Genomic DNA, 22,148 nt, shown 5'->3' on the forward strand with positions numbered 1-22,148 from the left:
TGGTTGGTTCTGTTTGCTACTCAGCCAGAATAAACAGCTCGCTCTTTTTAAAAGTAGGCTCCAGAATGGATGATGGCATGTTCGCATGTCTTTATGCAACACTGAGTGTGCTGAACTAAAGGTAGGCCTAGTTTCATTTTCATGGTCATTATTATCAAGACAATGATTACGCCTTATTCTGATTATTTCTCCCTTTTGGAGGTGTAACGTTTACATGAGGGGTGTAGGAACATTTCCCCCTAAATATTTTTAGATAAACCTTTGCTAAAGTCACAGTTTTTGTCGTATTGATGATGCAGCTAGAATAAGTGCTTTTAAATAAAAGAATAACCATTCAAAGTGCTCAGTGGTGAAACTGTAACTCTTTCAGAGTTTGACAGCTGGACAAGTGATGCCGTATTTAAAGAAACATGAGATGAGTGCAGCATATTATCTGAACAGAGATCATTCAATGAGCAAGAATAAACACTGAAAGAGAAACACTTCACTGTTGATTATCATATGAAGTCTAATGAAAGCTGTTAATCTGTTAATATCCTGTTAATCTGCAAATACAGAACATGCGACTTTAAAGCATCCAGCAAAGTGATAACTGTCCTCTGCCCACTAAGTAGTGACTCTACAAAAGATTATTTTCAATATCATCTTTATATTATATTTAGTTATTCTCCAGCGCAACAATGTAAGGAGCTCTGTGATTGGTTAGGAAAGGACAGACTGGCCACCTGGATTTTTCTTCACTGCACATTGATCCATAGCTTTGCTCTGTAAAGGCTAACAAAGTGCTTTTGCTTTACAAAGACATTCAGCGTCGGTATTCACTCTTTTAAAATGCCACTGAACACTGGAGTGAAATGGAGCCCTGATCCTCAGAGTTTTATTGTTGCTAACATTTCTTATAGATAGCACAGATAGTGCCCCACTGCAGTAATCACTCATGTCTAGATATTCCTGTTAAAACGGAGTTTTTCCTCCCCACTGTTGCATAGCAAACCTAGCAAACACAAACTATTGTATAAAACGATCTAATTTAAACGAACAATCATATTGAAGCTTCAGACAGCCGTCATATGACAGTGAAACACTGCCATCTGCTGGACTCGAATAACAAAGACGCTGCTTTGACGGGTGAGGGAGTTTCAACAAGTCTGCAACGACTCAAGCATCAAACTACAGAACTATTGTAGCGGACATGGTGCTCTAATGACTGCTTCATTAACGCAGGTCAGAAAGGATCAAACATATCAATAAATTGTGAAATACAAAAAATTACTGTTTCACTGCACACACAAACCTTCTCTTATTAGCACAACACTGCCCAGGCCTCAGAGTGTATTCCATATAGACTATTAAACCTTAGCATGTTATTTTAATGTCTTACAGGTAAAACAGCCAAAAAGTAAAGTTAACTGTAATTTAAAATATTCAGCTGCAAAAATGCTTTTAGCAAATAATTTTTTATGACTGCTGCTAAAATTCAATACTAGATTTTTGCTGGTCTGATTAAAAGGTTAAATGTAGAAGTTTTGGGATAATATATTAATACTTCCAAAACAATAAAGTTGTTGTAGAGAATCTATGTTCATTATTGTTGCTCATCATGGAAAGACAAAGACATTACACCCTCCTACTCTCTGCACACAGTGGTCTGAGGGATCTTCCAGGATCGGGGATTTTATTTATTTTGTTCTTTTTCGGTCTTACTGGTTAGTAGGTGGTGATTTTCTACCTGTTGATCTCACATTTGGAACATGATTTGCTCTGGAGCAGATTAGGTTCAAAGCATGAGTTGACCTGGCATTATGTCTTGGATTACAAAAAAATCCCACATTAAATCTTGAAGTTAACCGGATAAGACAGCGTTGTGTTTCACAGTAAAGGCCTCAGAGAGTTGTTGCTAACCAAATTCCATCTTGTATGGCCACTCAGCATCTTATGATGTTTTGTAACCTGCCACTACAAAGAAGCAGTGAAACAGTTTCTGTTTTAGCGCACATACACTGTGTGCTGAACAGTATAAGGGCAATAAAGTGATGGTACAGAAATCTGCATCTGGTCAGAAGGAAAAGCACGCACACTTGGAAGACTTGGCCAGATTTTTATAAAATTATTGGCTGACAGTGGACAGATGAAAGGATGTGGATGGTCACACCCTCGTGCAGTAAAGACGGCGTTCGGTTCATTGAATACACAAAACCAAACACACAAAAGACACAATAAGACAGCTGATCAGTTTGCTTCACTGACTCATCTTTTTTTTTTTTTTTTGCCTGTCCCGTTTGGATCTTTAGCCATCAGAATTGTTGTCTGAAGGCCAAGAAAGATGCCAAGCGGCTTTACTTTACCAATTGGATCATCACGGTCTTGTGTTTGGGCCATTTGATTGACCTTTATTATAATTATATATTTATTTGATTTGATTTTTGGTTGTTACAGATGGGACAGACATGACTGGGGGATAGGACAGGGAGAAAGAATGAAAGAAAGAGAGGGGGAGAAAAAAAATAGAGGGGAGAAGAGACGGTGAGAAAGGGGGGAAGAAAAAAAGAAAAACAAACAAAACACCTGGATCACCTGTATGGAGATAAGAAAAAACAGAAGAGAAAACAAACAAGAAAGAGCAACATAATAAATATAGCACCATCACAATAAAACAGCTAACAGTAGATAACAGTAGATACCAAATATTAGATGTTATGTTACAGCACGCAAGATCGACAGCGCACAATGTGCTTTCAGGCAGCAGCCAAGAAAGGTGTAGTTTGTGTCTGTGCTGGCTTTCAGTTGTGCTGTTTCTCTTGCCCAGCCATGCACACACAGACACTGTGCTACACTTACACAGTGAGACAGATGCTCACAGAGACGTCCAGATACATTTTGTCCTTGCTGGAGGTCATCTTGTGTGTGTTTTTTGGCCCACTGTGGCCTCACACCGAGCTCCTGCTGTTTTTTGAACACTTTAACAGCTAACAACTTTTAGCTTCCTGTTGAACACACTTAAGTGGTCACTCACTTCCTGTGCCCTGGGCAATAAGAGACGTTTTGTGTTTTATAATTTATTGATACGTTTGATCCTTTCTGACCTGCGTTAATGAAGCAGTCATTAGAGCACCATGTCCGCTATAATAGTTCTGTAGTTTGTAGAGGTGGGAATCACCATACACCCCACGATACGATATTATCACAATACTTAACTCACGATACGATATTATTGCGATTTTTTTTAATATATTTTTGCAATATTATGGGTATTGCAATACAATATTTTGTGATTTATCACATATTTTTTCTACTGCAGATTTTGTCCATAAAGGTAAACTTTATCATTATTCATTTTATTTTAATAATAAAGTCTCACACTCAGTCTTTCTCTCATGTCAGTCAGTTTTATTGCTGACAAAGTGAACGGTTTGTATAACAGTCTAGTAACCAACTTAACTGAACGTAACTATCTGGTACAATTATAGCTTATAATAAAATATAATTTTACATTAAATAAAAAAGTTTTAAATTTAAATAAAATAAAACATTTCTTAAATTAAAATAAGTAAACTGTCCTGTTTGTTGCTGCCCTAAAAAGTTAAACACATTTGGACAGTGAAGCAATGTCAGCATTCTTGCTCAGAAAAAGGAGCTGATCAACATGCTCTGAAGTCAGAGTGCTCCGTTTTGCTGTGACGATGTCTCCAGCGGTTGAGAAGACTCTTTCAGCCGAGACACTAGTACCTGGGATACAAAGGTATCTTTTTGCCAGCGTGGCCAGGAAAGGATAGACTTCCTCATGGGATTTCCACCAGCTTAGTGGGTCTTCTGTGAGTGCCAGTGATGTGACCTCCTGGTATCTTTTCACCTCCTCCTCAGCTGTGGCAGATAATGATTTTGGTGGGGCTCCAACATCACCATAAGTCTGACCAAGCAAGTCTGTTAACCCACGAGACTTCCTCATCTTGGCTGGTATGAGAGGGGGTCTGGGATTTTGTTCAGTCTCGTCGGGTTTCTCATGATGTTCATGGGCTTCTGGCTCACAGATGGGCTGCTGCCTCTTTTCTTCCTGTAGAAAACCCACACACATACAGAGAGAGGGAGAAAATAAATATTTCATATCTTTTAGTATGCAGTAATATGTTAGCAAATTATAATTAATGTATTTAATTGTTAAATAGAATATTACCAATATGACAAAAATATCACCGATCTACTAATATTGTAAGTTATTTAAATTATAACACCAGAATGTTTGCTTACCTGAAGGGTTATAGCCTCAGCAACCACTCTGGCATAGGTTTCCTGTCTTTCCTCCAGTGACAGGAATGGCAGGGTTTTAAAGCGTGGGTCGAGAGCTGATGCTGTGTAGAGGGTGTTCCTCTCGACTGTGCTGGCATATCTCTTCTTAAGATCTTGACTGATACTTTGCTTGATGTTTCTGACCAGTGCTGTGTCACCAATGTTGTCTTGGGTGTCGTGCAACAGCTGTGCTAGCAGCGGTGCTACGAGAGACAGAGTAGGATTCTTTTCCTCAGACATCACAGTAGTCGCGACTTGCATTGACTTCAAGGCCCGGACAATTTCTTCAGTGTTCCCAATATCCGTCTCATTTAGAGTAAAGATATGTGCTACTCTTTCTGACTTCGGGAGACAGCAGCGCTGCACAAATTGCAGGTTGTTGTTCAAGGAAACGCTGGAGCATGTCATAAGCACTGTTCCATCTCGTGCAGACGTCGGTCTTGAGCTTGTGAGTCGGGAGCTGTAACATTTTCTGTTTTTGCTCCAGAGTGTGGTTTGCCACTGTGCTTCTATTGAAAAACCCAGTTATGCGCCGCACTCTCCCCAAGACCCTGGCTACTGCAGGCAGGTTTAAGGCTCGTTGTGATGCCAGATTGAGCGTATGGGCGAAACACTTTACATGCAGGTATCCCCCTAGCTGAGTGGCAATTGTCATATTAGAAGCATTGTCGGTGACAACCACAAGATTTTTGTCGGCAATCCCCCATTCCTGTGCTGCATTTTGCAGGAGATTTGCAATGTTCGCTCCGGTGTGACTTTCATGTAATGTTCGAGTTTGGAGAACGTAAGACAGCAGTTGCCAGTCCGCTGTGAGATAATGAGCTGTTATAGTCACATATGAATCCACAGCCCGCGAGGTCCATGCGTTGCAAGTTAATGCAACCCTTTCTGCTGTGCTCAAACTTTCCTCAACTTTACGCTTCACATCTATGTAGAGATTGGGTACGGCTGTGTCGGCGAAAAAACGTCGTGATGGTATCACATACCTGGGTTCCAGCGTCTTGATCATGTAAGAAAAGCCCTCGTTTTCCACAATGTTGTAAGGACGCAGGTCTTTGCAGATGAAGTACGTGATAGATTGTGTTATTTTCTTAGCTCGCTCTGAATTGGGAGATAGCTTTGCTAAGCTAAGAGTGTCCAGCGTTGGTTGATTTTTCAGTGGAGCTGATTCAGAGCTAGCTTTCCCGTCCGCGGTTAATGCTATATTTGGATGGTGCCGTGTAAGATGGGCCCTCATGTTCGTAGTATTCCCAGAGTACTTTATTTTCATACGACACACCTTGCAAATCCCGTGTGTCATATCCATCTCATTTGTTCCATCCTTGTTAAAAAATCCAAAGTACGTCCAGACGTTTGATTTAAACGCAGATGGCGCTTTTCTGATCTCTTTTTCTTCCTCCATCTTTGTTTGATCAATTTTCCCATGTGCTGACCTAACCTCTGCTGACCTCACTAGAGAAAAAGCTCAACCGCACCATCTGGTGGATTGGAAGTTTTTGGAACAAAATATCGATGTCTGCTGTCCCTGTATCGATACATTATTGGCAAACAAAATATCGCGATACTACGCAGTATCGATTTTTTCCCCCACCCCTAGTAGTTTGATGCTTGAGTCGTTGCAGACTTGTTGAAACTCCCTCACCCGTCAAAGCAGCGTCTTTGTTATTGGAGTCCAGCAGATGGCAGTGTTTCACTGTCTGACGGCTGTCTGAAGCTTCAGCTGGATTATTCGTTTGCTATGTTTGCCATGTTACAGTGGGGAGGAAAAACTCCGTTTTAACAGGAATATCTAGACATGAGTGATTACTGCAGTGGGGCACTATCTGTGCTATCTATAAGAAATGTTAACAACAATAAAACTCTGAGGATCAGGGCTCCATTTCACTCCAGTGTTCAGTGGCATTTTAAAAGAGTGAATACCGACGCTGAATGTCTTTGTAAAGCAAAAGCACTTTGTTAGCCTTTACAGAGCAAAGCTATGGATCAATGTGCAGTGAAGAAAAATCGAGGTAGCCAGTCTGTCCTTTCCTAACCAATCACAGAGCTCCTTACATTGCACCATGTGGCTAATTTGCGTTTTACTGATATTGCTGGGCTGCTGTCAATCATATCATATATTACAACAGAGCATTGACCTTTAACCTGTTTAATTCATACTGAGTATTTAAAAAAAAATGTATTGTCATAATAAATTCTGCCTCACTGAAACACCATTTTGCATTAGCCTCTATCACCTGACTTGTCACTGATGATATCACTGAGCAGGCGAGCGGTAGCGGCGGGGGGGGGGGGGGGGGGGGGGGTGTAGGTGAAGCTCGTGAAGAACAAAAATTCTGTACGAGCAGATGCAGTGAGTCCAATAACCAGGGGTAACTGGAAATAAGGTGTTGTAGGTTGGCTTCCACAGTGTAAAGAGACGCTTCTCCCTCATGCTCTAACAGTTGGTAAATCAATTTAGAAGCAGAGTCGATAACGGCCTCCTGAAGCTCCCTAGGTGGGGTGACTGCCGCTGGATCCATATCTGGCTGGTCCGTACTGTCACGGCGGGTAAGGAGAGCCGTGTGAAAATAATAAATGAGGATCCAATCGCAGGCAGTAGTGGAGAAGTGAAGGTGGTTTATTGAACACAAAAATAAATATGGACAAACAGCAAATGGAGCAGGAACTAAACTAGACTGGAAACAACTAAACTACAGAGCACAAACCTGGACAAGAACGAGCAGAGGAGATGGACAGCAGGGAGAACACACGGGTGAGACATGGTGGATACACAGACGGACCAGCAACTACAATGACAGAGGACACGACTTAAATACACAGAGAAACACAGGGGAATTACACACAGGTGGTGGACACAGCTGGGAATAATCAACAAGACGAGACAGAGGTAAAACTGAACACACTCACATGAGACGCAGACCTTCACAATAAAACAGGAACAAGAAACCATCACACTAAGACGCAGACTCGACATTGAGAGAGAGACAGAAAATGACACATGGAACTACCGTCTCGCCCCTCCCGGCAGTCTGTATACTTTAAGCTCGGGTCGTTTTTACACAGGATACGGGAGGATTATTGAGAAGAACCTAAGCAAACACGTGACAAGTTTTCAACAGGAATGAATGACAGTAAAAATGTTACCTCACAGATCGTTTTTATGCCATCAGTAATGAGCTGGTTTCAGCTAGACTGGACACACTCAAATGGCAAAGAAGGTTGTGTAGCCTTTGCAGAGAAGATGAAGTGCATTCATGTAAATCAAAATGCATCTTTTAATTGAGGTAGAGGTTTGTCAGAGATATTATTCTCATAATGTACCTTTGTCCCAGCTGATTGCAAAAACCTCTTGTGTACCTCTTTTCAACCACTGGGAGGCGCTACAGCTTCATTCCTTTCACACTAAGGCAGCGGTAGGGAACTCCAGGCCTCGAGGGCGTCCCTGCAGGTTTTAGACGTTCCCTACCCCTGCACTAAGGCCTTTGAAATCTTCATTAACACTGAGCTTGAAATTTCTATCAGTCGAATGCAAAGGAGTCCTGTGGTTGTAGGACAGAGGTAGGGAACGTTAATCTGCCATCATTTAGATTATATGACAACAACCTTCAAATCTGAAGTCTCAGAAATCTGCTTCATGTACAAGTTCCTCCAATAATCAGGGCTAATATCACCAAATTGTACATAAACAGACTTTTACATGTTAAATATTTCTCAAATATGGGGAAAAAAACAATATAAAATACTATATTATTAACAAAATATCTTAAGATACAGCTACAAATTGCTTGAAACATTTGCAACGAAATATATAAAACAGCTTTATTGTCAGTGAGGACAAAGTTATAGTGATGCTGTGCTGGAGTGTTCAAAAGAAGACAGAGACATGAAGTATAAATATTGTATAATATTAAATATAAGAAAGAACAAAGTTATAAAAACATTAATAATTGAAATCTGCAACAATATTCACATAAAGTGTAAAATACAGAGTTAACTGTTTAATAGGTAAAGTTTAGGTCTTGCAGTCGAACAATGATCCCAAACACAGCAGCAAATCTACAGCAGAATAGCTGAAAAGCAAAGTCCAGTCAAAGTCCAGGCCTCAACCTGGGACATTCAGAGAGCTGTGCTTAAATAAATGCCCACAAACCTCAAAGAACTGAAGCAACGTTGTAATGAAGAGTGGGCCAACATTCCTCCACAACAATATGAGAGACTGATAAAGTCAAGCAGAAAACAATTACCTCACATTCGTGCTGCTAGAAGTGTTTCTAGTTATTCACAGGACTGTAGTTTGAATTTAAAGAAATGTGAAAGTGCACTGAAATTAACATAAAGTTATTGCAATTTTAAAAAAAAAATCAAGAAATCTAAGAGGAAGAAACAATGTAAACCACACAATTTTTTTCCTTATATTCTCCACACGGCAATGCACATAACAGACATAAAATATTTGCATTTATCAATAGAAAATATACAATTTTTCCATAGTCATAGCCAGGCCCGATTACTGCCAAACCTGTGCTGAATCAGTCACTTAAATAGGACCTGTCTGACAAAGTAGAGTAGACCAAAAGATCCTCAAAAACTACACATCATGGCGCAATCCAAGGAAATTCAGAAGCAAATAAGAAACAAAGTAATTGAGATCTCTCAGTCTGGAGATGCAACGTCAAGATGAACAGAATCCAGTTTCTGGGATCCTGAAGGAGAATGTCTGGCCATCTGTTCACGACCACAAGCTGAAGTGCACTTGATCCAAAGCACACCAACAAGTCCACCTCTAAGCAGCTTAAGTAAAACAAAATAAAGACTTTGGAATGGCTTAGCCAAAGTTCATACGTGAATCTGATTGAGGTGCTGTGACCTTGGAAAGGTGGTCCATACTCAAAAACCCTCCAGTGTGGCTGAATTACAACAATTTTGCAAAGATGAGTGGGCAGAAATTCTTCCAGCACCTCGTAAAGGACTCATTGCCAGTTATCCCAAACGCTTTATTGCAGATGTTTCTACTCAGGGTGGCCCAACCAGTTATTAGGTTTAGGGGGCAATCACTTTTTCCACACAGGGCCATAATAATGGCCGCCTTAATAATAAATGCCTTGATTTAGGAACTACTTTTAATGTTTACTTGTGCTATTTTGCAAAAAATAAAATCTCTGCAAAAACATCAAAACTGCTGACCGTCTGACCTCAATATGAAATTATTAATCTTTTGACAAAAAACATTTAAATTTGTAAAAAATAAGAAACCATAGAGGAACAAACAATGTTGTTTGCTACGTTCTAACATGGCAATCCAAATAACAGTAATGCAAACATATATATTTATCAATAAAAACAGATCGCCTTTCACTGTTACAAAAGTTAAGTATATCAATGTTTGTTCAGCTTTCATAAATGTAAGTTTATAAGTACATTGTACATTTTTTGGTAAAGTCCAACTTCTTTTAATACATGCAACACATTTCAGAACATTTGGGACAGAGACAACAAAAGACTGTAAATACTTCGTAAAAATCTGGTGAAACACTTTAAAGCCAGTGGGATAAAATGGGAAACATAAAATTTAATACTAGACAAAGACCGATTGAATCATGAAGCAAAGAATTAATAACTAAATCACAAGTAGAAAATGTTATGCAGATATTATTGGATAGATTTTGGTGTAGAAAAAAATGACAAGAAATCAAAAATGAAAGTTATCTCATCTTTTTCTTTAAAGAGTAGCCTACTGCAGAGCAGCAACGCTGACAAAGACCATCATCACCAATACTGCAGCTAATACAATGATCCAGGAGGAAACTTGAAAAAGCAGGAAAAATGTGACACTGATCAAAATGAATACATCAATTATTGATCAAAGAGAAAATGCATACTACCACAATGCATTGTTATTGCATCTCAGTTTCTCACCATCACTGATAATCTGACGTCTGCTGGACCTCAGGAATCGTCTCCATCACCTCTCTGTGAGGAGCAGAGAGCACTCGTGCTGCACATCCCACCTATGTGCTGTGTTTACGTGAACCTGAGAGCACAGCTGTAGTGGTGACAGTGAATGTAGCGTTGGTGTTGGACACACTGACAGTGTTGTACTGTGAGAAGCTGAGGTCTTGTTGTGAGACACTGAGTGTTACAGTGGGAGCAGGTCGACCAGTGGCTGAACAGGAAACAACCCACTCTTCAGTAGAGTTTGACTCTCTGACATCAACAGCAGGTTCATGCAGCTCTGTGAAGGATCAGGAGATATAAAATAAGGAGTATATTGTTAAAGATACATTGACTTCTAACACATGTAACGCATTAAGGTAAAATTTCTTACCATAAGGATGTGTTACACGATTTATAAACCCCAGTTTGTTAATTATTTGTTCATTATTCATAACTATATACTTAATTTTTTAAAAATTAAGTGTTTTTGGTCAAATGGAATTTCTTTTTGGGTAATTTTAGCCCTCTGCCAAAATGTTTTAACCTTTCTGTCTCTAACAGTAAAACATCGTTCCTTTATCTTCTGTGTCTGGTGTGTTGGTCAGGATTAGCTAGCTTGGCAAAAAGTTCACATTAAACAATTAAAGTGTGTTACTGTGAGGTGTGTGTTCGTACTACGAGTCACAGCTCGAGTTTTCTTGCGGGTGAAGGTTTTTCACCTCGCTGTCATTCTTGCATAAAAGTGTTTGACCCCTTCAGAAAAAAAAAACGAAATTTGGGATTATTTTTTGTTTTGTTCATTGTGTGTATTTGTTTCTACTTTTTACTTTTTCTTTTACTGTGTACAGCACTTTGGTCAACCTGTGTTGTTTTTAGACATGGTTATTGATTGATTGATTGATTGAATGATTGATATGTCTTTGATTAAAATACAGCCTACTCCACATCCTCCAAGTTACAGAGAAGAGGAACCATCTGGGGTGAACTTGTGCACTTGGTATTGGCTGTCATGGTCCCTGTGCCTCTCCGGCTCACTCATGTTGGCCACAGGTTTGTTTTGTTTTCTCTCCTGCTTCCCTGGGTGGAGCTCATTGTGGGCTCTCACCCTTGGCCCACGCATCTGTGGTGATTTCTACACCTGTTGCTGATCAGGCGGCGTCCCCCTTGCCTATTTAACGCTGCGGCACGGAGTATTCGGCACTGGAACGTTGAACCTCCCATGTTCGTGCTCTCAGCTCTCCTAAGACAAACTCTCTCAGTGTTGTGTGGCGTATTGATCTAATTGGACTCTTTGTGTTTAGATCTCCCCGGAACTGGTGGCAGACCCTGACCTGTGATCCCTGTGTGTGTCAACATAAGTGGAAATTGGAGCGAGAGTGGCTGTGGAGAAGCGAGTGTGCGTAAGAAGAGGAGTGGCGGAGTTTGGGCCGAGTGGAGAGCGAGTGTGGATTCCTTCCCCTGGAGCCCTGAAGCCCTGCCCCATTCACTGTATATACACATCACTGTGGTTTCCCTCTGTGTTAATAAATTGTCAACCCTTTGCTTGCCAGAACGCTTCCTGCGTCTGAATCCATCTGTTAGCCCTGACATTGGATACCTGGAAATCAGTGAAGGGACCATTAATGCTTAAACTTGTACACAGGTTTGAGAGCAACCACCCAAAAGCTTCTGCTAATAAACACTAGTCTGTGTTTGTGATGCAAATGTTTCTGGCTGTGTTAACAAACATTTAGTAAGGTGAGTGAGGAATATTAATACTTATTATTAGATCATTAGCAGACTGTAGAACTTGACTGCACGCCAAGGTGGCAGTTCAGCCATTTGATTCATGTTGCAGCAGCTCATGAGTGAATGAACATCGTGTAATAAAAGTACTTCTAGAAGTACATTTTTGCAAAAACGTACATTGTGGAGGAATGTAGGGAAGACACGAGGGAGCCCAATATTTTACTCAAACATTAATCGCTGCATCACACAACTGAACATTCAAAGCGCCAAAACCTAATCCTCTCACTTCCCGTTACACTGGGTACGAGTGGAGCTACCTGGTGGTATTTACTTACATTTATTTAAATTTACTTGAGTAGGGTAGAGTCATGCTAATGACCTAATAATTTTATTCAGGTGTGTTGCAGCAGAGATACATTTAAAAGCTTCAGGACGCTGGCTCTCAAGGCCTGGAGTTTGACACCCCTGCTTTACACAAAGATGGGTTAAATCACAGTGCAAAGAATGAATGAATAAATGAAATATAAAAAATAAATAATTATTAAATAGTCTTACACATCAATGTCATTGGTTGACTTTTGAAGTATTTGAATCCTTATTTGGTTCCCTGAGTGAGAGAAGGATTAAAACACTTTAAAATCAGTACTGAAAATATGTGCAGACATTACTAGATAGATTTAGGGTTAGAATCAATAAATCACTATCATGTTAATAAGATAAGACACATTACAAAACGACATACTAGAAAGTGAAAAGGTAACTTTTCTTCAAGCAGCATAGTGGAGCAACAGAAAAAGACAAACCCCAACACCAGCTCTGCTGCAGCTATTACAGTGATTGAGGGAAAATCTGTGAAAAAAACAGAAGAACGTGACGCTGACCAACAATAATACATCACTCATGAAGTACTGAAGTCATTGTTATTAGATCCCAGTCAAATTTACCCAAGTATCATCCGTCTCTAGTCTAGTCTGTGGTATACAGAAAGAGTTTCTCACCACCAACAGATGTTTTTTGGACCTCAGGAATCGTCTCCATCACCTCTCTGTGAGGAGCAGAGAGCACTCGTGCTGCACATCCCACCTGTGTGCTGTGTTTACATGAACCTGAGAGCACAGCTGTAGTGGTGACAGTGAATGTAGCGTTGGTGTTGGACACACTGACAGTGTTGTACTGTGAGAAGCTGAGGTCTTGTTGTGAGACACTGAGTGTTACAGTGGGAGCAGGTCGACCAGTGGCTGAACAGGAAACAACCCACTCTTCAGTAGAGTTTGACTCTCTGACATCAACAACAGGTTCATGCAGCTCTGTGAAGGATCAGGACATATGTTATAAGGACCATGTTGTCAAGAATAAACCAGCTTCTGGTGCATTTAATCACATTAAGGTAAAAGTTCTTACCATAGACTTGGAGGCAGGGTTTACCTGTGAAGGAGCCTTCAGGATAAGTGTTAAACAGACAGTGATAGCAGCCTTCATCCTGCTCCGTCACATTCCTGATGACTATGGAGCAGTTCTGTAGTTCAGTGTATTTAAACTTGACTTTATCGTTAAAGCCATCATTCACTCTCTGACCATAGTACTTGCTGTAGGTGGCAACATTTGTCTCCACATCACGTGAGATTTTCTGCCATGTGACCTGAAGGACGTCTTTAGTGTCCAAGAGCTGACAGCTGAATTCAGCATCTTCTCCCACTGCTGCCAGCACAGTCTGCTGTGTTTGGACCACTGCTGTTAGAGCTGCATGGAGAAAAACATGAGTTAGAGATGTGGAACTGAGAGGTATTGATGGGAAGGATTAAACAATAATTCGGGTCATGGAGTAGTCTGTGTTTTAGGCTCAAACAAATTGACATGTGGGTACCACTTAAATGTGATGTAGACTATAAATATAAACCTGACACTCATTGTTTCATACTGTATGTTTCAGGTACATTTTCTATAATCTATAAAAAGTAACACAATTCAGTTAGCTACCAACTAAACAAAGAAAGTCAGATAGATGTACAGATCATGTTTATATTGGTTCTGTTGGTCCATGACCAATTCTGGAGGTCTGTACTGCATTTGAACTTTTTCAACAATTTGGAGGTCCAACCATGATTTAAGCTGGACATCAATATGGCGTTCAACATTAGAACCTTGGACTTGATGTATATTTTTTGGACATCATGTAGATATCTATGACAAGTGCAGGGAATTTAAAGGTTTAATTGAGGTCATATTTTTATTTACAAAATATCAATATTGGGGTTACAAAACAATCCCTTCAGTGGACCAAAAATGAATTATAAAACCCATCACTTCAACATAACCAATACCAGGACTGGTATTGACTGGTAACTCGTGCTACTGTAGAAATTCCCATTGATTTTCTACATTTTCCCAGAGGCCTCCCCTTCTGTGGATTACTGGTATGTTATTTATTAATTTGTGCCTCAATTATTTCAGATCAGTTATTTCACTGGGGAAGCCCTATATTGCCCACTTCCTAATTTCAGCACTGTTTGATCTTTCTCTTTAGCATGTATGTAACTTTGGTTTGTTGAGATTTTGGCATTACTTCTGTCATAAACATTCTCTCTCAGACATAACTGACTAAGATTTCTGTGGTTACCCAAAACATTTTAATAGACTTTTTGTAATCAATCAAGTCTTCAAGCCCTTCTTTTTAAAATAGTGTATAAACCGTATGTATGTGTGAAAGACTGTTAATGTTTTGATAAATTGTTTATTTTAGAACAATTGGTGAGTGTGTTTAGCCACTTCACACTACTACACTTTGCTCTAAACTACATTCCTTCTCTGAACAGTATATATGTGAATGGACTGACGGATCTTTTAATTTCAAATGTTAAATAATTGTCAGTAAACTACTTATGACCTGAACTCCGTCTCTGTCTAATGGAAATGAGTGCCTTCTTGTTTTTAACTACATTGGGGTTGTGAAACGTCTTTTACATTGTAGGCCACATACAACCCAATTTTTGTTAATTTACCAACCATACATACATAACACACAAACGTGGTTTATCTATTGCTTTCATCGTAATATGAATAGGCATGGGGCAACCTTTAACAAAACAGTCTAAAGCTGTTTTCACACAGCTCTCAAAACAGTCTCATTAATCTGAATGATGAACAACTCAACACAGAAAGTTGATTTTGTTCTTTTTTATTAGGCTGAGTGTTCAGTGGGAGAAACGTTTTGTCACTCATTCAAACAAAATCTAAACTCTTCAGTAATTGTATCTCCCTCTAATTCTGTCTAAAGACAATCTCTTTGTCACTTCAGAGAAAAGTTCTCACATTTTAGGATCAATTTTTAATTATTACGAGTGAAGGTTCTTGTTTTCTTTTTTTTTTTCTCTTGTCACAATAAATAACTTTGAAAAACAAAAACAACAATACGGAATAAAACTTACCTTTTGAAAAGGCCATAAAAAGAAAAAACAAACACAGAATCCCACAGTTTGACATGGTGCACGTCTCTGTGTCCCCACTGGCTATTGTACCACGTATTGAAACAACGTCGTACAATAGCCAAATTATTGAAAACTCAAATGTCCACGAAGGAAGGAAGAATCTCCCTTCCTTGTGGGACATTCCAAGGCGTGTTAAAATGATCAACTGTACCAAGTAAAGTACAAAAACTTCCCAGTGCAGAGTTTCATCAGTGTTTTAATCAGCAAACTCAATCATTTTTTTCTGCATTTTGAAAATTCAGTAAAGCTGTAGGTGTCAACATTTGTCTCCACATCTTGTAAGATTTTCTGCCATGTGACCTGAAGGATGTATTTAGTCTCCGAGAGCTGACAGCTGAATTCAGCATCTTCTCCCACTGCAACCAGCACAGTCTGCTGTGCTTGTATCACTGTTGTTAGAGCTGCACAAACAAAATAAGAGGCTTTCATAGTCCGTGTTTTATGTTTCATTTAAAAAAAAAAAACAACAACTACATAACAGAATTCAGTGAGGTACATACTGAACTTACAGGACAGAAACAAAGTACCAATCCTATTGCAGTAGTATATCTCCAGTAACAATACCAGCATTGGTATCAATACTATTGATAACTGCATCAATCTGCCCACCTCTAACTCGTGCTATTGTAGAAATTCCCTGTGAACTTATACATTTTCTCAGAAGCCTTCCCTCTGCGCATTACTGGTATGTTATTTATTATTTTGTGCTCCAAGTTCAGTTATTTCACTGGGGAAGCCCCGTAATGCCCACTTCTTCATTTCAGTACTGTTTGATCTTTCCCTTTAACATGTATGTAACTTTGGCTTGTTGAGATTTTAGCATTACTTCTGTCACCAACATTTTAATGCTATCTTTACTCTGTTATAATCATCTCTCTGTCTCAGGCATAACTGACTGAGATTTCTTTGGAAAAGTTCTCACATTTATGACCTTTTTAGGAGCTTCTTGTTTTGTTTTGTTTTCCTGTCACAATAAATAACTTAAAAAACCAAAAATGACAATATGGAATAAAACTTACCTTTTCAAGAGGCCATTAGAAAAACTAACAAATGTATAATCCCACAGTCTGACATGTTGCACCATTTGCCATGTCTGTCCCCTCACTGGCTATTATACAATGCATAGAAACAAATTAGAGAATTTCACTTAGTCCCTTCCTTGTGGAAATTCCCAGCTGTGAAATAAACACAAAGTAAAGTACAAAAACTTCCCAGTGCAGTAGAGTGTCATCTGTGCATTCCTTGCAGGGCTGAAATCTTTTAATAATCCATCTAAATCGTTATTTTTCTGCATTTTGAGAATTCAGTAAAGCCTCTTCGTCGCTTGGTAATTTTTATTTTTTAGTACCTGCTACTCGTATCAGAAGCTAAGTTGCTCTTGGATGAATAAGTCACATAAATAATATATTTAAAAATAAATAAATAAATATGTATGTAGTTAATTCTCTGCCCCCTTTAATGGGTCGCCAAAGCAGATCACCTGCCTGAATTTCACCCCATCCATCCTCTGCCACACCAACCCTCTGCATGTCCTTTACTACATCCATGTATCTTCTCTGAGGTCTTCCTCTTTTCCTCCTTCCAGGCAGCTTCAGCTCCAACACATTCACCCTCCCTCCTCTGCTCATGTCAAAAAGAACATAAAGTCACGTGTCTGACCACCACCATCAGTTTCAGCTCTCTGCTCTTCTGCTCTTTCACATAGTTACAGATATAGCTGACCTCTCAGGTGGAGGCAGTATTCATCCATAGGAGAGTTGCTTTACTACCAACTAATACACCATGTATGTTAGATGGGCAGAAAAATGGCATCCAAGAAAGTAACAAGTTCTAATAGTGACCAGTAGAAAACCACCACACTCACACTGAAAATAAGGTGCACAAGATTTATTTTTCCTCCAAGGCCCAAAGCTGCCCAAATTATTAGCCTGGTTACAAACAGGAAAAGGTGGTCACTAAGAAGAACAAGCAGCCAAGCACATACAAATTTTGCATCTTCCTGAGAAAGACTTTCCAACCACCTTATCAGACCTTGTGTTGTTAGAGAATGGGTTTCCACACCAGATCCTGGGAGTTCAACTCTCAAGCTCTTCTTCTTCAAGTCTTGAACTCCTCTCATTGGTTACCTGTGAATTCCAGAATAGGGTGTTGCTCCTTGAACTCAGCACACCAAAAGTTTCCAATCCAGTCTTTTTATCACAACAAGTCCACATAAATCCTGATTAAAACGAGTCCTCCCTCCAGTATCATTTGATTATTTTAAAAGGAAAAGCTTCCAGGCCAGGTTAAAACGATTTTCCTTTGAAATGTTCATTTCTCTAACTGGAGTCTCCAATTTTAACTGGCTTCCCTTCTGCAACTGTGACCTTTCGATCCATCTGTATAAATCTGTAAATAGTCACTGTACCACTCTATTATAAAATTCTTGACAAATATCTGTTGTAATTCTTCTATTCTTAATACTTAATAAATGGTAAAGCATTTAATACTTTAAATGTTCTAGCTCTATTATCCCCAACCCACCCAAAACTATTTTTAAAATCTTTTCTCTTTCCCAACAATTCTCTAACACTTTCTTAACAGGATGACTTTTATTATGACCTGTATCCAATTGTTAACTATTAACTAGTTGTCTTCTAATATATAGTGGACTTTCTTCTGATTCTACTTGTAAAGCACACATTGGCATTGTTTTAACTGCCCTTAAGCAAAGTCTCAGTGCTTGAGCTTGGATAACATCCAAATTTTTTAGCCAATTTTTATCCACTGACCCATATACTACATGTCCAAAATCTATTCTTGAGCAAATTAACGTGACAGACCATTTGTCAACCCTGCTAAACATGTTATAATATTAAGTACCTTTTTACTTTTCCCCATAATGTGCTCTGTGATTTTTTTCAAGTTAATATCTTGTTAAAAACTACACCCAAAAAATAGATTGTTTATTAATCTGTATCATCTTCATAATCATATCATCTTCCAGACCTAAAAGAGGATCCATTGTCATCTACTTCTACAATAAATGGCTTATGGCTCTCTGGGTGAATCAGAACTGGAGCAGATGAAAACAAGTCTTTGAGTTTGGCAAAAGCTCTATCAGCTTCGTGAGACCAGGTGAAGGGGAGCTTTGTGGAGTTAAGTCGTGTGAGTGTGCTGCTGCTACCTGACTGTAGTTGTGGATGAAGCACCGGTAGAAGTTAGCTATACAGCGGTCCCTCGTTTATCGCAGTAGTTACGTTCTAAAACCAACCCGCGATAGGTGAAATATAGAAAGTAGCTAACTTAATTTGGCTGTAAAACCCCTCACTGCACACTTTATACACTTTTCTCCGACAGGCTCGAACATTTCCACACTTCTCTCTCTTGTTTAAACACTCTCAAAGTTCAAAATTTCGTAGAAAAATAACTCCAGTATTACAAAATAAAGCCAAAGGCACCCGCAGTGGCCTTTGACAATGCAAAACGTTCCATCGACTTTTTGACAATAGGACATACATCACAATAAGAATAAAATGTGTAGCTGCTTCAGTGTTTCTGTCAATTTGTGCACATCTTGACTCGTCAGTAATGTTTGTAGGCTGAGTGCATTTTAAAAACAATTTGTGCAAACTGCACTACAAGGTGGAATATTTGCAAAATCAAGATTACCTCATGATATTTTGTCTCAAAAATTAACCCTATGAATATGTCAGTGCCATTAGAATGTAATTATTGTCTCACCAACATTTTAACATTAGACATGTAATTTTAACAGCCTCTGTAAACTAATATCCTGGCTTGCTCGAGGCTGCCGATTTCTCTGACACTTTCAATCAAAATACAATTTCAGACTGATGTGGGCCAAAGCCTAGCATAGCCTGTAACGTTATTATGAGGGACAAATTTTACGAGTTAACTTGGCTTTAAGTGACTTACAGGTTTCTTTGAAAAATACTTTCTTATATCCAGGTTCTTCCTTTTTGCTGCCGTCCTCCTCTCCTCCTTGCGCGGACCTGCAAGGAGGAGAGGAGCTTGCCGCTGCTAAAACTAAACAGAGCTCCCTGAAAAAGAGGCAAAGCCCAACAGGAACTGTTGTGTTTCTCCATTACCCTTTTCCTTAAGAGACTGTCAATACAAAGCATAAGAGAGGTTAACTCTTCAAAGGTCATAGTCTCATCCCGAGAAGCGAGTGAATCCCTCTTAGTCTGAATTAGTATTTGAATGTATACTCCTGCAATGCTCGATCCAGCCAACCCACCTCTGCTGCAGCTGACCATAAATTTTTGAGGTAATCCGCCGCACTTCTTTTTCTTTTGTCCCTAGCTGGGGATTGGCAGGGGAGGTTGTCAACAAAGCCAATACGTCACTGTGGGTGCAGTAGGGTTTCCATCTTGATCAATGATGCACTTCCAGGCCTTGTGGTCTCTAGCCTTCACCTTTGCTTGCTCGAGGGTTAGATGTCGTTGTTTAAGATCGTCTCCAATTTGCTTGATCCAAGTCTTCTTGAGCGCATCATGCTTGATTCTCCAGTGAGCGGGGTTCTACTGCATCAAAAGGTGATATGGTAGGCAATGGTTGCTTATGTGGCAGATGTGGCCAAACCATTGCAGTGGTTGCTTCCTAATCAGCTCTTCCATTGAGGGCTGCTGGTGACATTGGCTACGTATCACGCTGTTGCTGAGACGATCACGGAGGGACACTCCCAGAATCTGACGCAAACAGCACATTTGGAAGACCTCGAGCTTAATCCGCCATCCTTAATCCGCCAGTCTTCTTTAATTCCTCCAAAAACTCATCACACGAGCAGAACTGGAGTGGACGAGAAGAGAGATAAGCCTGAGCCCATAACAGAGGTTCTACCCTGCAGTGTTCCAATCAGGTAGGAAACTTTGGTGGTTTCATTGGGAAACGATCAGGGAGAGCAGCTGAATACAAATCCCCCACAACTACCCGGCTCCCTGCAAAAGGATCATTACACATGCCAAAAGGCATAACCGTGTACTGCAGGAAGTGGTCGAGCATTACAAAAGCTGAAATTATAATTCACGTTGGCAGTAATGACACCCGTTTATGTCAATCGGAAGTCACTAAAATCAGTCTTGAATTGGTGTGCAACTTTGCCAAAATAATGTCGGACTCTGTAGTTTTCTCTGGTTTCCTCCCCAGTCGGACCAGTAGTGACATGTTTAGCCGCATGTTCTCCTTAAATTGCTGCCTGTCTGAGTGGTGTCCAAAAAACAATGTGGGCTTCATAGATAATTGGGAAACCTTCTGGAGGAAACCGGGTCTTGTTAAGAGAGATGGCATCCATCCCAGCTGGATGGAGCAGCTCTCATTTTTAGAAATCTCAAAGTCTGGCCAAATTATTAAATCCCACAAAATGTGACTATTCAGAGTTGGGACCAGGAAGCAGAGCTGCAGTCTTACACACCTCTCTGCAGCTTCTCTTGCCCCCAAAATCCAATCTCCTTAGATTGGAGATCTATGGCATATATTTAGGGCTGGATCGCATCACCCTGAATCCTCCCTTAGTTATGCTGCAATAGATGTAGGCTGCTGGGGGATTCCCATGATGCATTCAGTATTTCCTTTTCAGCCACCTTTCTCACCCAACATGTGTTAATAGACCTCTCTGCAGTGAATCACACTTTTTATTAATCTCTGTCTCTCTTCCACAGCATGTCTTTATCCTGTCTTCCTTCTCTCACCCCAACCGGTCGCAGCAGATGGCCCCGCCCCTCCCTGAACCTGGTTCTGCCGGAGGTTTCTTCCTGTTAAAAGGGAGTTTTTCCTTCCCACTGTTGCCAAAGTGCTTGCTCATAGGGGGTCATATGATTGTTGGGTTTTTTTCTCTAAATGTGTTATTTTAGGGTCTACCTTACATTATAAAGTGCCTTGAGGCGACGGTTGTTATGGGGCTATATAAATAAAACTGAATTGAATTGAATTGACATTTCAGATGCTTCCCACACTGTGGCACAGTTGAAGGTTCACGAGAGTTATACAACTTCATCATGTTGACGTGACACAACCGAGTAGGACGTCTACGATCTGGGGTTTGAATAATGTAGTTGGTCTTGCTGAGCTTTTTCTCTACAACATAAGGACCAGAGAATTTAACAGAAACGTGGCTACTAGATGTCTGGGATTCTGGAGAGAAAGGCTTAAAGCGAGTCAGGGTTTGGGAAGCTGCGTTTGGCTTGACCTGGGCACCCGGAGGTGTTTTAAGTAGAGCTTGTTCTTCAGTTCAATCTGGAGAGAAAGGATAAGCAGAGCCTCCGGGGGGAGCTAGAGAGTCTTGAAAAGGGACCTCAGTCAGGTTTTTCTTTCTGATCATATATAGACTGTTTAAAATCTTGACCATTTGACAAAAAACTTGCATTCCACTGTAGGATTAATATGGTTATAAAAATTAACCACCACATTATCCCTCTTGACTTGCATAACTACTTAGTTCACCCCTTATGTCCTCCCAAATGATGTTCTTCATATATAAACTATGACATGAATCCTCTCAGTCTTGGACTTCACATCTGATGTTCCATGTATTACTTTCACAATGAATGTCACCATCATCTTCTTCTCTTCCTCTAGTTTCCTTTCACCCATTTCCATTACTCTTTCTATCACTTGTTTCTCCTCTAACCTGGGTTTCCTAATCTGTCTCTCTTGCTCAACCATTTTACATACCTCTACAAATGTCGCTTTCTTTTTTCATATTGACATTTAAGGGCA

At 39.9% G+C, this 22,148-nt stretch overlaps 2 protein-coding genes and 1 long non-coding RNA gene across 3 annotated transcripts; all 3 read right to left on the minus strand.

Annotated features, from left to right (window-relative positions):
- Positions 1-3,257: 3,257 nt before the first annotated feature.
- Positions 3,258-5,144, minus strand: LOC309701241 (E3 SUMO-protein ligase ZBED1-like). Its single transcript, XM_082525335.1, has 2 exons — positions 4,246-5,144; positions 3,258-4,051 (listed from the first exon to the last, which is right to left on the minus strand). The coding sequence occupies exons 1-2, from the start codon at positions 4,690-4,692 to the stop codon at positions 3,581-3,583; spliced, it is 918 nt and encodes a 305-aa protein (XP_082381461.1). The 5' UTR covers positions 4,693-5,144; the 3' UTR covers positions 3,258-3,580.
- A 5,158-nt stretch (positions 5,145-10,302) lies between these two features.
- Positions 10,303-12,754, minus strand: LOC309701013. Its single transcript, XR_014274842.1, has 3 exons — positions 12,689-12,754; positions 12,502-12,553; positions 10,303-10,516 (listed from the first exon to the last, which is right to left on the minus strand). It is a non-coding gene; the product is annotated as an uncharacterized lncRNA (long non-coding RNA).
- On the minus strand, positions 12,755-15,538 carry LOC309701277 (OX-2 membrane glycoprotein-like; the record flags this gene model as incomplete). Its single annotated transcript, XM_082525370.1, has 4 exons — positions 15,372-15,538; positions 13,348-13,686; positions 12,945-13,253; positions 12,755-12,795 (listed from the first exon to the last, which is right to left on the minus strand). Coding segments are annotated over exons 1-4 (744 nt in total), but the record flags the coding sequence as incomplete, so codon positions are not given.
- Positions 15,539-22,148: the final 6,610 nt, after the last annotated feature.

This window comes from Aulonocara stuartgranti (genome assembly GCF_965226115.1).
Source record: "Aulonocara stuartgranti genome assembly, chromosome: 23".
In the NCBI taxonomy this organism is placed as follows: domain Eukaryota; kingdom Metazoa; phylum Chordata; class Actinopteri; order Cichliformes; family Cichlidae; genus Aulonocara; species Aulonocara stuartgranti.

Excerpts from the sequence above, each read along its gene's own strand:
- LOC309701241 (XM_082525335.1), bottom strand. The coding sequence starts at position 4,692 with ATGACATGCTCCAGCGTTTCCTTGAACAACAACCTGCAATTTGTGCAG. Across the intron at positions 4,052-4,245 it reads CTGAGGCTATAACCCTTCAG|GAAGAAAAGAGGCAGCAGCC; the intron begins GTAAGCAAACAT and ends GGTTTTCTACAG.